Raw genomic sequence first — 17,733 nt, 5'->3', positions numbered from 1 at the left:
TGGAGATACGGTATACCTATAAGTTCCCGTTACACACACAGGAGAATACAACCTGATGTTAATAAACCTCGCATCCTTCAGAAATCTATATAGTAACCAGAAAATAAAGCTAAGGCTTTCTTTACTTCATTCTGTCTGTTGCGTGACTGTATTTACACTGCCCAGGGCTTCAAAAATTAACTACGAGCACTATCAATATAAAACCACAAATAACTGCCGCATCAAATCAGAACTGTCAAAATATTTTTTCAATGCCAGCAGTTTACAATTAAGCATTTCAGTACATCTGTGCTGTAATTAAGCTGCAGTACTGTAGCAAGTAACATATGAGTCTTTACTAAATTGTTAAAACCACAAAATCGTTTTGAACCCTACACACTGCCTGAATTGCTGTCTGTGAAGTTTCATTTTTACAGGTTTACATACCATTCAGCAAAAATCACAAGCTAACTAGATAAAAACAGCTAGAAAAGCAGAATATAGAAATATTAAATATCCATTTAATCACCTATCCTAATGTCAAAATCAAGGGCAACAGACACTTAATTAGTATGTTTAATTCACTGAACGCAAGATTAGATTGATGCATATCCAAAAATGCTATTGCAATGCGTTTTTAAAGGACAGTATAAATGTCATAGTAACATTATCTTTAGATATTGCTGAACACAAGACTTTCCCTGAGGTGTAAACATCAAATAACTTGAACAGCTTTACACATCAGCCCCATTAAACAGTTTATTACAACACTACATCTATTGTAATCAAAGTGGTGCTGTTTACAGACATTATCATATGAACATTTTTAACAAGAACATACTACTATAAAAACAAGCATTTACTTGACATTTTCCAATTGCTTGCACATTATAATGGCCAAAAAGTATATAACCAGTAATAAAGTTGCAAAAGCTATAACTTTTTAAATCACACAGGTTTTCTTCAAATAAAAACAGTTAAGCAACATAAAAAATAAAAGTAGAGCTACTGGTTACCATTTATGCAGATTTGCTTTATTCAGATCTATTCCTGTTCATTTTATCCATGAATCCTTACAGGTTCAGTTCAATCACAAGAAGCAAACTGCTGGACAAGCGTCATGTTTCCCTCATGAAGACTGTTTTTGTCTTGGAAGGTGTTCCTCTTCCTTCAGCTGTAATGTGTCAAAATTTGTGATGTAGATTTTGCTATTCCCCATCATACACAGAAAAACGCTGGCTTAACTATACATACACAAGTCGTGCATGTACTTCACTGTTACGTACTCTAGCACAAAATAAGAATTAACTGAAACAGTAGCTGCCTTTGTGGTGGAGAAATGCTCCCAATTTATATGATAATTAAAACCGAGACATTCTGATTTCATTCTTCGTGGAAATTACAGCCTTATAAATTTAATGACTGAAACATAAGTGAAAATATAACAGCTACTGTTTCTGTGATAAAAACATTTGTAAGTCATTTTCTAAAGTATGCATACTACAAAAATAAATGAAAAATGCTTGAACGATTTAATGTGATTATTTTTCATTCAGCCACATATCAATTCTACAGAACGCATTAACAATTAAATGCGAACTGAATATAAAATGCAATAAATTAGTTTACAAATTAGTTGTATTTATTTGACAGCATACAGGAACTTCTGAAATATTATCAATCAAAAGGTCCTCCATGTTACAATATTTATAAATAAATTTTATGAATATATAGCTCAGTATGCACATTTAAATAAATAACATCCACATACAAATCTTTAGACATAATACAAATTTAAAACATTTACTTTCACTCTATTTCACCTGTATTTAAACTAACCAAAAACAAACTAAAAATCTACAATGATAAATTTCATTGAAAACTCACATAAAGAAAAAATAACCAATATATCTGATAAACTAAAATTTCAAGAATACATAAGTATGTAAACTTCAAGCAGAGCTTCACAAAAGAGATATTTAATTAACTTGGATATAAATCATTACTGAAGTACCAGGTATTTAAAATATAAATGCAAAGAGAACATTTCAATAAATCTTATGATTGAAATAGTAAGAGGCAAAAGAGCACAATATTTTAGTGGTATTTTGCCATTAAATTAAGAAATATTCTTGCTCTAATAAGAGTAATTAATATTCTGTTGAAACTACAAATCTCACCATTTATGTCCTTTCCACTAGCTGTGAGAATCTTAAGATCATCAGTACAGATATACATAATATTTACACTGCCTAGTAGTAAAACCTAAACCACATGGCTGCAAAAAAAAAAAAAAAAAAAAAAAACCAGGGCTATAATCCTGGACTTTCTCTTTTAAATGGTTTCTACTTGCCCATGTTCTTCAAAAAGATAATAATTTAAGCCATTTCTAATGTCACCTGATACTGTACCCTTATATCTTATTGTTGATGAACTTTTGGTAGAATTATTTCATGGAAAAAATCTAGAAAGGCTGCTTTCATGTATTATTTTTATTTGCAATGTACTTTTAACACTAGTGTCATAGTATTAAAGTGACAACAAATATGAAAAAATGGATTACTGAAAAAAGTCATAAATCTTACTGCCAAAAAAATGCTAGCTCCCTGTTTTTTGTTTTGTTAATTGATTATGCTTGGAAGGATGAGTCATTAAAAGGCAAAGTTTATTTGATGTGACAGTGAGCAAAATAAAAACACCTAACCCCTCCAAAAAACATATTGCATACATTGCAACTTTACGTCATTCATCACTCCAATGGTAAATTTTACTGATTTTAATGTAGGAAATCCTGTTCATAAAATCACAACACATCTTTATCCAAGACGAATGCACTCATCTTTTGCATGATTTATACTTTTGAGTTAGATCTTTACTATTAATAAGTCTCTCGTTTTCACCATACAGACATAAAATCTGGGGAATACTCTGACAATTTGTATTTCTATCTCTAAACACATTACAGTTATTCATTGTGGAAATACAAAATTTACAAACTCAAATGGAAGCAAATTTGAAGGCAACACAACCCATATCCAATAGTCCAATTCCATATTATAGTCTTAAATTTCTAAGTAGACATCTACATAAACAAAGATATCAAAAAGCTTAAAAGTGACAAATACATCCAGTGCTTGTTTTCAAAATACCATTTGGTCAAATATTTTCATGTCAAATCCACACAATTACTTGCTTTAGCTATCAGTCATAAAAGGAAGATCTATGATAACAGGTATTAAAAACTAAGTTGACAAATGGAACCTACACCTTCTCAATGAAGTCTGTCAAGTGAGCACTAAATAAAACTTCAATACAGAGAGGCATCTGCATTTTCAGATTAACGAGAGATCAAGCCAATACTAACAACTCAAATGATGAATTCTGTTAAAAACTATCTAACCAAATTTGTTAGCAACAGTATCTTAAATGCATGGCAAATCTGACCTTCAAGTAAGATTCAAATATATATTAATATGGCTCTTTTGAGGCTTTCATATTAATAATTGAACTTTAACAATTCTAATATTTTATTTTTATCTGAAATGTACTTATTTTTTAAATTTATTTATAGTTTAATTGTTGTTCAAGTATAGTTTTCTGTCTTTTACTCCCATCCCAGCCACCTCCAAATAATTCTAATACTTTAAAGATGTGCTTTTATTAACTCAGTGAAATAAAATTCACTTTTATCTCAAAACTTCTCCTTAATGAGAGGAATGGAGATGGGGTGAGCAAAAGAAACAGAAGTAACGTACTATAAGTTAAATCTTTTTGAAAATCAAAATTCCTCCCTACATCAAGAATGTATTATACAAAATTCTGCTTAGTGTAGATGTTTTACAAAAAATTTCCTTACTACCCAAACATTTCGTATTTCCATCTTTCAACCTTTAGACATAGTACTTACCTCATTTTAACTAAAACCTTTTAGTACACTATAAACCCTTTACATGATTGTTGCTATAGGCAGTTCACTAAAGAGTAGAAATAACCTTCACCACAAACAAAACTCAGCTTCGCCCTTAAAATTTCACAAAATGAACATTTCAAAATAAGCTGTTTGTGTGATTTAGAATTCACTGTGAGCATATAAATATGCTACTGCAGAAAGCAAATTGGTAAATCTGGATAGTGTATATGGCAAACTTAGCCCTTGGTTAGTTATCAGGTTTTCATTAAACAATGGTAACTAGTCGTTCAAAACATTATTCATTCAAAACAATCTAATTTACAAACTAAAATGGCAATAAACTTCATACTAAGATGATGGTGAGAGCAAAGTGACTCACATTGGCACTGATTATTTTTTTTTAAGAGGGAACCTTAATTGTCAACAACCATATTCTTAAACCACAGTGAGCAAAGAACACACTATACAGTCATTCAAGGGATCACTTCCTACCCTCCCACACTTAACAATTAAGATAGCTGTGTAGTCAGACAGGTTTTGCAAGTAATACTAAAACCAAGAAAAATTAGAGCAAAAGAAGTGAAAGCTAGCATATCCAAATGAAGCAGTTAGGATATCCGGTAAAACACAAAGAAATCACAGGGCTGGATTATATTAAGGCAGATCTCAGATGACCTAAGAGTTACAGACATAATTTTTCAATCTCATTACCACCAGTATCCTTCATCAGGTAATTAAGAGAATTTAATTTTCACACAAGCCTCAAAGTAATACTAACTATTAAGAAAACGAAACATCTTAATACATAAGAAAAAACTTATGGTTCTTTTGGCTTGTTTTTCCCCAAATAAATGAAAAGTCATAAACTGAATAAGGAATGCAAAGTGCCCTAAATCTTATGCAATACCAAGCTCTTAAGATCATAACATTTATGGCTAAGGTAATCATTCAACAAAAAGTAAAAGTATTTAATCCATATTTCATACATGATGCTGACATTTTTTTATCAAAGAAATGGATAATAATTTGAGAATATATAAACCTCATTTATCAGGGATGAAGAAAAAGTATTTTAAAAATAATTTGGTTTTAATACTCTTTAGTACACAAAGAGAAACTGAACTGTTAACAGAAATTTACTGAGTAGGGTTGTTCCAAACAAGTAGTAAGTGGAATGCAACCTAAAACAATTCAACTATGAAAGTAAAATTATTTCTGTAAGAAGTGTACAATCTTAAAACACTGAAATACTTTTGTTTTGCTCAGAGTGGTCTGAGAATAGAGGCAGAAGTTACAGAATTTGAAGCACAATGCATTTACATACCAAAAATGTACAATACTGATATTCCCATTAAAATATTATCTACTTAAAATTAGATATTGTACGCTTTTGGAAAAACTAATACATTTTAAAAATGAGAGAATGCAATTAACATTACCAACAGTTTGAACACAAAAAAATTAAGATGGAACAGACATTAACAACTTGCCAACATCATTATGTTTCCAGTTAAATTAAGAACTTGCCCTTTTAGCCATTCATCAGCACTTTAATAATAGATTACATTATTGTTTTACTTATATACAAACTTACTGGCATTCACTTTAGCTTCCAAGTTACTCTTATTCCATTTAGTCAATTTAAGATTTACATGAAAGCTCAAAAGGACTCATATTTAAAAACTTCTGAAAAGGTCAACAGACCTTATTATTATGGTTATTAAATGTGCAAAAATTTCACTGTATTTAATCCCAGTCCCCATTCATGTCTACACACGCAATAAGTAAGTTTGGTATAGCAAAGGTATAATATTCCAGAATAACAGAATTTTCTGCACTGGAAATGCTCATGTAAAATTTTGCTTGGATGAAGGCACATAACAATATTACAACTCAATTCTGATTAATGTACAAACAAAACATGGAAATTTTGGTATGGTACACATCAGTGATTAATAAGAAATGTCAACAAATAGTTTGCAAGTTAGGAATTCACAGTTAATGTCTGAATCCTTAACGAAACTCAAGCCATAATCTATTTAGGTGTACCCATTACTAGGAATGTAATGTTAGTTAACTCAAACACTATGCTACTTTTTAAATAGAACCAGTTAAAACACCACCAACAACAAAAACCCAATCTCATTAATTAATTTTGGGTACAAACTGGTCCAGAAGTCCCTGATGAAGACATATAATCTTAAGAGATGACTGAAAATGTATGCAGCTTTCATTAACATGCTTTCAGTAAATGGAATCTTGTTGAAAGCTGACAAAGTCTAAATAAAAATTTAACTTGTAGGATCTATACCTTATTAAATAAATGAAATGGCTGATATAGTTAAGCATTCAGGTAAAGTTGGCCACAATTCACCTTAAGCAACTGATGGACAGAGAATTTTTTGGTAAGATGAGATCAGATCTATTCAACCAAAGGGAAAAACACCCTGTATGTTTAAATTTTAATGTTTGATTTTTACATGATACAACATTCAATTCTTATTCATATCCAAAACACAGCATCAATTTCAATAAGCTTAATTTTAAAAGTAAAAGGTGATTTGCATCCTATTAAAAATGTTTTGAGTTATTTATACTGAGTTCTATAATACATGAAGGACTTTTAAAATTAAAATTTTGATACTCAAAATGCATATTTGAAATGCAAGGAAAAGTTTTAAAACTGGTCTTTTCACTTCAAAGATCCCTTAAAACTGAAAATAATTAATGAAACGCCTACTGTGTACCATAAAAATAAGATTTACATACTTACTTTCTAAATAGTATTATTAAAAAAAAATTTACCATTTGCTAAAATATACCTACTATAGTTAAAGAAACTGCTATTCTACCACAAAATTATACATTTGATAGTTTTTGATTTTGTCCATTACAATTTAAATACTAACAATTACCATCACTTAATTTTTCCGTGTTTCCCATGATTAAGGAAAACAATTGTGTGAAGAGTAGTTATGTATAAAGGGTTTGTTTTAGCCTAATGAGTATGCCACCAACACATAAAGAAAACAGTATTTGTTTACAGAATAACCTTTGTGTAATATGCACGTCTTTGTAGTGCCCTCCTCCCACTTTTCACATGAATAAAAATAAAGTTACATGTGAAAATGAAGTAGAAACATAACTTTTCCTGCTTTATGAAAAATGTACACAAGAAAGTTTTAAAATACAAAAAAAAGACAATGATTATGGTTTATGAATGAGACATCAAAAGAAAATTATTTCAAAGTTATTCTAATCTGGGATGTATAATTTGATATGATTTAAAAGTCACAAATATGAAGTACCCTGAACCCATTTAAATGAAATAAGTTTTACATCTTCTTTGCAAATTATACTATATCTTTTCTTTTAAAAACAAAAACCAGACACTAGAAAAAATGTATTAACTAAATAATGTTTTTGGTTTTTTTTTTAAGTAGAAATGCTCCTTCAAAGTTGAGTAACCATCCTGTACATTTAAAAGTTTTAGGGATAAGTTAAGTTCGTTCCAGGAGAGAAACTTGAAACTTATTTTTTAAAGTCCATGCACTTTACATATATATATTTATACATATGAAGTAACTCCCTGTATTTTTATATTTTAAATCACATGCTAACTATGTGATTAAGAGAATTCTAATTTTTAGACTTTAGAAGTAAACAATGAGTCCTCTTGATTATTTTCTTGCTCTCTTAAAACCCTTAACAATCTGAAAGCTACAAGTTATAACTCAGCAATACAATATTCAAAGATAAGAGGTCAAGATTTTTTTACCTGTTATTACTTACCTGCCATTTGTTTCAGATGCTTCCAGAAGATTAAATTCATAACAAGTAGTTGGACCATTTAAAATGTAGATACATACTGTATAAACAACAGCCTTGGAGTTATGATGACTGTTAATAATGTACGTACTAAATTCAGCAGGAATAAGGAATACTCACCTTCTAACGATGACGATACTCGCGCTCTCGGTCGCGCTCTCGGTCTCGGTCCCGATCCCGGTCCCGGTGTCTCTCTCGTTCTCTACTTCTCTCTCTATAATAATCATCGTGACGATCTCTACTGCGGGATTTATGACGCCGACTCTTTTCTCTTGATCTACTGTGGTCCCTCTCTCTTGATCGTTCACGTCTTCTAAAAGAAATTACTGGATTAATGCTCTCCGTAACTGCATAGCTTAAAAAGATTTTCAATATTCTGCTGTTTAACGCCAAAAATACCAAAGGCAAAAAAATTCTTTGTCAGTCTAGCTTTAAGACTTACAATATCCTGAACTGTTGATAATGATTTATTAACTCACCTAAAAGTATGAAGTAGAAATTCCATTTTTTTTTAAATATCCACCCCCAAATTGGGAACCTGTCACACCAGGGCAACACACCATATCATCTGTTATATCTATATAAGTGGTAGTCTAAAACAGAAATGTATTGTTTACTGAATGAAAAACAGAAAGGTGAAGGATAAAGTTTCAAAGAACTTTTGTTTCAAGCTAAAGAACATAGAGAAGGTAGTTTTGTAAATTCATGAAATCACTCAATATACAATGGAACTTAAATATATAAATAGCACCTATTAACACAGATTATCTAAACCTATATATAAATATTAATTTTACATTTATAACTAACCAAAATATGCTACTGCTCTAAGATCTTTTCTAAAAATATATACATGTTTGCTTCAAGGGCTGGGAAGTGTGGTAAACAGCAGAGAAGAAAACCTAGTAATTGCGACCACTAGTAAAGACTGGAATACCATTCACATTGTTACTTAATGAAGAAAAATGTCTCAAGAACCACTTAAAAAACAGGTAACTTAACAAAGTATGTTGCCTAAAGTACTTTTAGAAATTCTACTCTAAATCTGAAATTCACAGTAAGGAGATAACACTGTTTATGAGTTTGAATTTCTAGTTTGTGTTTTTGCAACAGACAACTACATGTAACAATCATTTATTAGATGCTTACTTTGGATTTCAACAGTGTAAAAGAAGACTGTGTAAGATATGGTTTTTAGCTATGACTAATTTGTTCAGACAAAAATCCTTACACTGGGCCCTTACAAAAGGTAATAATTATAAAGTTGGGGACCATAACAAGGATAAGCTCCTTTTCCTTAATTTTATGAAACAGACTTTACCACCAGATAAAGTACGCAAAAGACAGATCTAAGAGTATCATGTGAAAATTAAAGATCTAACTTTCAAAAATATGCAAAATTTCAAGGTTAGCAGTAATGCTAAAAAATGGAATTTACCTAACAAAAAAACTAAGAATAGTTCTTTCATTCATGAACTCCCTTGCTCAAGAAATGTTTGTTTAGCACCCACTCTGTACAGTCATTAGAAGTACTGCAGTGAAAGCCACTATGGAAAACGAGTATGGAGGTTCCTTAAGAACAGAGCTACCATATGACCCAGGAATCCCTTTTCTGGGTACCTACCAAAAAAATTAGAAAACATTTATTCATAAAGACACAATGTACCCCTAGGTTCAATGCAGCATTACGCATGGTAGCCGAGACATGAAAATAACCAAAGGGTCTGTCGATGGATAACTGGATGAAGATGTCCATACACATTTACAATGTTTGTACACACAATAAAATACTACCTGGCTGTAAGAAAGGATGAAATACTGCCATTAGCAACAACATGGACAGACCCTAACAGCAGCATGCCAAACAGATCAGATAGAAAAGGACAAGAACCATGATTTCATTCCTATGTCAGAGAGAAAACGGAAAGCAACAAACAAACAATAAAACTCATCGACAGACAACAGTATGGTGATTACCATAGGGTAAGGGAGGCAGGAAGATTTTGAAGAAGGTAAAAGTAGAGGTCAATATATGATGATGAAAGGAGATAGACTTTTGGTGGTGAACACACAATGTAACATGCAGATGATATATTATTGAATTGTACACTTGATTATTATATAATGTTACTGTCACCCCAGTAAAGTTAATTTAAAAAAAAGAAACACTGTAGTGAACAGTATGAGGAAGTCCCCTTCCATCTTTCAAAATGTACAGTGAAAAAAATGTGAATTAACAATAAGACTGTAGTAAGTACTATGAAGGAAGTAACAGAACATGACAAAATATCTCAGAAGACAGACCCTGATAGAAGTTAGAGTAGAGGCATGAAAAATAAGAAACCATGTGATGAGCCAAGGAAAAGGGCTCCTAAAAGAATGTCAAGCATAAAAATGGCGAGATGATCAAGTGTTTGAGGTGTCAAGAGAAAGAGAAGGGAGACCAGTATAGCAAGAGAATTGTAAGCAAGCAGAGAGGTACACAATGAGGATGAAAAGACAGGGACTATTATTACACAGTCTGTCTACAGTCTTATTTTAAGAGTAACTGGAAGTCCTTACGGGGTTTTAAGCAAATAAACACCAGACATTTGATTCAGAGTTTAAAAAAAAATACAAAGAACTCTAATTAATGAGTAAAGAGTAGTAAGTATAATCAAAGTCCTATTTTAAAGTCCCAAACGTATTATTTTTCTATCTGTAAAAGCAGTAGTTTTAAATAAACATGAGACAGGAAAGTTTTACCTTGATCCAGAACCATAAGACTTGGATTCAATCCCATGAAGGCAATCTTGCAAAGAGCTAATAAGAACTTTGCAACGATCATCAGCAGATACTTTGGATTGTTTAATTAAAGAAATTGCAGTTACCAATGTCTCAATAGCACTCCCATAATCACCTGTGAGGGGAAGACAAGCTCAAGTCAAATGAATTTTGTTTTCAAAACAACATCAAACCACCTGGAGTAAGAGTGATAAAAGCATTTTACAAAAGGAGTGAACTTTAAAACAATCACAGAAAATGTCTTAATTTTTTCTTTTTTTCAGTGTTTCACCATTTGGAAGAAGAAAGTACAACTTATTATTATTATTATTATAGCTGTGTAAAGCAGGTTAGCACTTTGTAAATATGATAATAAATGAGTTGCCCTAAGGCCCCTGAATTAATGTCAGGGACAAGATTTAAGCCTATACCTAAAAATTTTTAATTAGGTGTTTTTCCATTAAACTGTGACACACAGCGTTCTTCAATACCTTTTAAAATAAAATACAGGTAATGATTTGGAAACATAAAAATAATTACTACAGCCAAATGATTATGCTTAATAACATAAATAAGAAGTATTAGCCCTGACTAGTGTTGCTCAGTGGACTGAGTGCCAGCCTGCAATTCAACGGGTTGCTGATTCGATTCCCAGTCAGGGCACATGCCTCGGTTGTGGGCCAGGTTCCCAGTGGGGGGTGTGCAAGAGACAAGCACACATTAGTATTTCTCTCCCTCTCTTTCTCACTCCCTTCCCCTCTCTCTAAAAATAAAATAAAATAGGAAGAAATATACAAACCAGCACTGGCATCAGACACAGCTCTTGAAATAGCACTGCTTGAGATTGCCCTGTTTCTGTTCATGATTTCTTCAAACTCAGCTTCACTCAATGGTGTTCTTGCTGTATCCATTTCCCTATGAAATCAGAAAAAAACCCTTAAATCAGACTCAACAGATTTTCTAAATTAGTATTAATAGTATAAAGCATTTCATACTGGTTGCTTTTGACAAAGGCCTTAAAACTAATGTTTACTTTTCCAGATTGAAGCATACTATTTTCTCCTACAAAGAAAGCAAATCTAAGCAAAATTCTTATACCAATATCTAACAGCTGAAATGAAGTAGCTTAGAAATCTTGTCTTTCTGAGGTCCAGAAACAATATATGAACATCCCTACAATATAATATTCTTCAGACATACAAAAATAGGTATAAAAAGTTGTTCTGATGAATACACACACACACATGCACAGTTGACTACAAAAAACATAACCTATGCAATCAAGAGCAGGAATTTGGTTTCATTATATTTGGATCCTCTAGGCAGAGGGCCCAAATCACAACTGAAGAATAATAAATGTCTGATGGCCCTGGGCGGTGTGGTTCAGGGGACTGAGTGCCAACCTGCAAACCAAAGTACTGCCAGTCTGATTCCCAGTCAGAGCACATGCCTGAGTCGCAGGCCAGGGACATGCAAGAGGCAACCACACATTGATGTTTCTCTCCCTTTCTCCCTCCTTTACCCTCTCCCTCTGTCTAAAAATAAATAAATAAAATCTCAAAAAAAAAAAGGCTGATAAAATTTCAGGACAGACAAGATCTTGTTTGCCACTGAATCCCTAGAACAGTATCTGGAAAATAAAAAGTACTAAGTGTAAATATTTGTTGAAAAAATGAGTAAAATGCCAAGATTTTCTAAAGCTGCTTGAGAAAGAAAACTTTAAAAATTGTACATGCACAGTACAGGATAAGGTAAACTGTTTGGTATCTCAGCTACTAGTTACTTGGTAAGACACTAAAGTTTAGGATATTGAGTTGAGGCTATTCACAGGTCATCTACTTTTTGCATGCTTGGTAAGGTGTTAATTTTATTTCCAAAACTTTATAAATATCCTGACCAAATTATAAGTTGTTCAAAATTATATGATCTCAACTAAATGCTGTGACTTCTGTCCATTGAAAATCAGCACACACATCACCTATTAAAAAACTGGTCAATAATACCTCCTCCAATTCTTGAAAACCTGACACTGGATATGATTCAAATTTTAAGCTGTTAAACCAGTCATCCAACCCAACCCTTTACTAAAGGTAAACACTTGATATGCAGTTAGTTGGTCATGGGAATTGAAGTGAATAAAATAAAAATTACACTAACTTAGCGGTTGTAACATTTTCTTCTATAAAAAATGAAGCATTTTTGGTAAATCAGAAAGATGCAAGCAACCTCTATGAAGAGATAACTATTAACAGACTTTGTTTACAACATCAAATTTACTAGGGTGGAGCATCTGGGCAATTATATGGTATTACGAAGACAATGAAATCCATTCTGGAAAACTCTCAGACAAAATGAAACACAAAGTAGTTTAACAGTGATAATTAAAGAATACAAGATCAAACAATAATCTCAAAAGAAACTGAAGGGGCAAACATTGGAAATTTTTTTAGAAGATATTATTAATTTTTTTAGACAGGGGAAGGGAAGGAGAAAAAGAGGGAGAGAAACATCACTGTGTGATTGCCTCTAGCATACCACTCACTGGGGACCTGGCCCACAACCCAGGCATGTGCCCTGACTGGGAATCAAACTAGCAGCCCACGGGTTGCTGGCCAGCACTCAATCCACTGAGCCACACCAGCCAGGGCCATTTCTTGGAAATGATAAACACAGCTTTCCAAGTTATGACAGTATAAATAATTCTTAAATTACTTTAAAAAGGGGCTAAGACATCGCTTAGTTCAACAGGAGCTCTACCCAGCTTTTCTTCAAAGTTGCCAATATTTTAATTTCCACAAGGCCTATGTTTTATAACCCTTCGTCTACCCAAATATTCTTGTACATTATTTAATGTTCCCATTTTAATTAAAAGTCAGTAATGTGCTACTCAGGACTCACAGGCAGCATGAGATACTCTGTAGTAGTTATCAAATAAACTCATCTAATTCTTAAAACAATAAAGAAACTTTAGAGTGTTCTGTGTAGTGCCATCAATAAATGAGATTCAAATTTTAAAATCTTAAAAATAGAATTCTGTATGCTGAAATTATTTTTATTTTTTGCAGACATGATGACCCTTAAACATTATTTTTTAGATAATAATTTCAAAAATAATAAATTATCTTTTTAAACCTCTTTAACCTAAAAAATGAAGAAATGAATCTCCAGGACTTAGTGACTTGCCCTAAATCACATGGCTATATATGTGGCAGAGCTGGATTATTCCCAAACCCAGTTCTGTATGTTTTTCACCATGTCATACTGTGCCTTTTCTAAATAAGAAGAGAAAACTATGTAACTGGAGAAAAGGCCATAATTTTTTCTTAAAAACCTCAGTGATGGAGCCTAGAATATCTTTTACCAAACACACAATTTGAAAACACGTATTAACTTACCTTCCAGGAGGCCCATAGTCACCCCTGTCATATGGCGGAGGTCGGCCATAAGGATCTGTTGGGGGTGGACCCCGGCTATCTGATGTAGGCATGCCGCTGTTAGTTGGTGGAGGAAAGAAAGCTGGGTTCACATGTGGAGCTGGCGGTGGAGCACCTGGAGGTGGTCCAGGAAGATGCGGAGGAGGAGCAAGTGTAAGGGGTGGCCCAAGAGGACCAGGTGGGCGAGGTGGAAAAGGGCCTGGAGGTGGAGGTGGTCCCTGTTGTGGAGGTGGTGGACCAGGAGGGGGGCCGTAGCCTGGAACTGGAGGTGGAGGTCCAGGAGGAAGAGGACCCAATGGAGGCTGTCCAAAAGGTTGTCCAGGAAAAAGAACTGGTGGTGGAGGGCGATCTCCTCGATTAGGAGGCCCAGCTAAAGGAGGAGGCAGAACCTGACCAGGAGGTGGAGGACCTGGTGGACCAGGTGGCCCTGGAGGGCCTAGGGGTGGACGTGGTGGAGTCTGTCCAGCTACAGAATAAAGTGCAGAGAGGGAGAGAAAAAGGGACAGGGAGAAGGAAAGAGAGGGAGGGGGGAGAGAGGGGGAGAAAAACACTTCAATAAGTTATTTTTAACCTTTATGCCAAGGTTATACTTTTAAAGCATAACTCACAGACCAAGATGCTTTCTCTTTAAATAAAACCCATGTGGTAAATGCTACACTAACAATTACAAAGGTGAAGTCTATCCTTACAAATTTAACTTCTCAATTTATGCTTAAGAAAAATTACTGAAACAAAAACTTGACAAAAGACAATAATGCTTAGAGATAGTTTCCATCTTTCAGTATACACACATTTCTTATGGTGAAATAACCCACCTTATATTCTACTCTGATGCCAAGCTAGAAAGTGAAACAAGGAAAAATGGTCTTGAAAGATTTTAAGAGGTAAGAAAATAAGACGGATGTAAATATTCTATATATAAGTCAAGCAAGTTTGGAGAAAAATAAAGACCTTTTAGGCCAAAAATGGGTATTTCCTCTATGCTGTGCCCCATATGCCATGGAATCCTAGTTTCCAGGAACAAAGGCCGAGTTCCTTTAACAAGATGCTTGATCAAATTTCCTGGATTCCAAAAATAGCATAACAAGGAGAGTAAGACACATTAATAATGCATTACTTGAAAAGAGAGAAAAGGAAAAGAGGTATATTAGATAGATACATTTTTATCCATGGTAATTTAAGAAAAATTTTACCTGGAAAAGGTGGGGGTGGCCCTCCTGGTCCTGCTGGCCCAGGAAATCTGTCCCCACCGGGAACAGCCCCTGGAAAACGGCCCCGTCCTCTACCACCTTGTGGAAATGTTGCACGTGAACTGCCTCCCGGAGGACCAGCTTTACCTTCCCCAGACATTTGTCCTGATTGTGTAGCTGCAAATATCCAAATACTCATAAATAGCATTTATTAAAATAGTTCTCTGAAATGTAACCACTGTTATTAGAAACAACCATATTTCAAAGTTCATTTATACTATACACTAACTTGCAGGTGTCTTGGGTCTATCCAAACTACTTCATAAGTATTGGTTAGGAAAACATTCACATTTACTTAAGTTCCTTTCAAGTATCAAATATTCAGGCATACATGTACTTCTAAGAAATAAATGAGTTACTTTCAAAATACAGTACTCTGCAGCAGCCAAGACCAAAATTCTCCAACAGAAATCTGAATTTCATTAAACATAAATCATTTAAATTTTGCAACATTTTCTTCAGTTAAGCCTTAAGTGCCACTTTGAATTTCTGTTAATTACATGATCATTCATATTAAATTATCTCTGTAAGTGATAACATTCATAAGTGGGTAATGGCAAATCTTTTCTATATTCACTTTACCAAGTGGTGAAAGGTCTTGGTACCAAGCAGAAATCAACGAATATTTTCTGGTTATCAGTGGGTTCTCCACCACCATAACACACATCCACATTAAGTTTGCTTCAATCTAAGGATTAGAATGTAGTTTCTTCCTTTCTCTAGGATGGGAATGACAGGAAAAGCATGGTAGGGCTATAGAACTTGCACACTGTTGAGTAATATTGGGTTTGTGACACCTAGAGAAAAATGGGAGGAGGTTTCCAGTACACAGAACCACAGTAATAACCAGTAATTAAATCAAACTGAAAGCATGGACTTTCGAAAATGGGTTCACCAACAAACTAAATATTAAGATGACTTTTCTAGTATCATATCTAATAAATGCTAGCAACTTTGATTAAAATACACCTCTTCTAATAAAAGCCTCAGAGGAATTGCTTACTTTTCCTGGACTGCATTTCAAATTGACTCAGGAACTGTTTATTGCATGGAGTTACAACAGGATTCTGACCATGAAGTTCTCTTTTAGGCAACAGATCCATTAATTTTTTTGAGGATGCTTCAGATCCAACACCAACAAGGGCAAACCTAAGAGATGTTTAAAGGGGCAGGGTAGAAAGTGAGGTGGCATTAATGTTACTATTATTAAAAATGAAATAGCCTGAATTTAATTTTATCTAAAATAAAATATTTCTTAATTTAAGCTGTACAAGTTCACACTTTCATCTTTAACTTTTTAAAATAATGTACAATTCACTCATTTAAAGGATACGGTTCGGTGGTTTTTTTAGTACATTCAGAGTTTTACAACCATCACCACAACCAGCTTTAGAATATTTTATTACCCCTAAATAAAACCTCAAACCCATTAGCCATCCATCACTGCATTTCCTCCCTCCCACCCCCTAACCCTAAGCAGTCACTAATCCACTTTCTAAATATGGATTTGCCCATTTCATATAAATGACATCATACAATAAAATATGCAGCCCTTTGTGACTGGCTTCTTTTGCTTAGCATAATGCTTTCAAGGTTTAATCATGTTCATGTATCTGTACTTATTCCTATTTATGGCAGAATAATATTCAACTGTATGAATAGGACATATTTAAAAAATCCATTCACTGATGGATATTTGAGTTGTTTCTACTTTCTGGTTACCATGAATAATTCCACTGTGAAACGATGGTCAACCACCAGGGAAATGTAAATCAAAACCACAAGGAGATACCACATTACATCCACTAGAATAGCTTTAATCAAAAAGACAATTACCAAGTATTAGTGAGGATGAGGAGAAATTGGACCCCTCATACATTGCTGATGAGAATGTAACATAGCACAGCCACTTTGATAATCTGGCAATTCCTCAGAAAGTTAAATATTGAGTTAACACATAATCCAGTAATTCCACTTCTGCATGTATGTGTGTATCCAACAGAATTGCAAATATATGTTCATACAGAGCTGATACATGAATATTCATAGGGGGATTATTTATAATAGCAAATGCTGAAACACCCCAATGTCCATCAAATAATGGGTGAGACTGCTAAAAAAGTATATTCCTAAAATGGAATATGTGGCCATTAAAATAATTAAGTACTGATACATGCTGCAACATGGATGAACCTTGAAAACATTATGCTAAGTGAAAGAAGGGACCCCTTGTTGTATGATTCCGTTTATATGGAATGTTCAGGATAAGCAAATCCATACAGACAGACTGCTTAATAGATATAAGATTTCTTTTGAGGGTGAGGAAATGTTCTGGAATGAGTTAGTGGCAATGGTTAAACAACTTTATAAGTATACTAGAATACTTTAAAAGGATGAATTTTATCACAATTAAGAAAAATACATTTGAAACAAAAAATGATTACCAATTTTGCACAGCTACAGAACATTCTAGACTATTATCAGAAGGGCTCTTAGGAGTTTAGAATCCTTTTCTCCCTAATGTTCAAAATGGTCATTAACTAGATTCCTTATTCTGGTCAACAGAAAA

The 17,733-nt window shown here is 33.5% G+C and overlaps 1 protein-coding gene across 5 annotated transcripts in view; it reads right to left on the bottom strand.

Moving 5' to 3' along the window:
- Positions 1–541: 541 nt before the first annotated feature.
- Positions 542–17,733, bottom strand: part of CPSF6 (cleavage and polyadenylation specific factor 6) — a 29,428-nt gene continuing 12,236 nt past the window's right edge. The window contains exons 4-11 of one of the 5 annotated variants that reach the window (XM_037132138.2): positions 16,168–16,313; positions 15,108–15,281; positions 14,866–14,976; positions 13,876–14,380; positions 11,280–11,395; positions 10,463–10,616; positions 7,838–8,030; positions 542–1,153 (exon numbers count right to left, since the gene is read on the bottom strand). In XM_037132138.2, coding sequence (XP_036988033.1) covers positions 7,841–8,030; positions 10,463–10,616; positions 11,280–11,395; positions 13,876–14,380; positions 14,866–14,976; positions 15,108–15,281; positions 16,168–16,313 — 1,396 coding nt within the window. In that variant the 3' untranslated portion in view covers positions 542–1,153; positions 7,838–7,840. Of the gene's footprint in view, positions 1,154–7,464; positions 7,758–7,837; positions 8,031–10,462; positions 10,617–11,279; positions 11,396–13,875; positions 14,381–14,865; positions 14,977–15,107; positions 15,282–16,167; positions 16,314–17,733 lie in introns of those variants that run through there. The other 4 variants (XM_037132141.2, XM_037132139.2, XM_037132142.2 and 1 more) reach the window with 4 other exon arrangements.

Source organism: Artibeus jamaicensis, unplaced genomic scaffold (genome assembly GCF_021234435.1).
Source record: "Artibeus jamaicensis isolate MK-2021 breed Jamaican fruit bat unplaced genomic scaffold, CSHL_Jam_final contig_233, whole genome shotgun sequence".
Lineage (NCBI taxonomy): Eukaryota > Metazoa > Chordata > Mammalia > Chiroptera > Phyllostomidae > Artibeus > Artibeus jamaicensis.
Note: the sequence above shows the minus strand (reverse complement) of the source record. Positions and strands in the feature narration are given on the sequence as shown.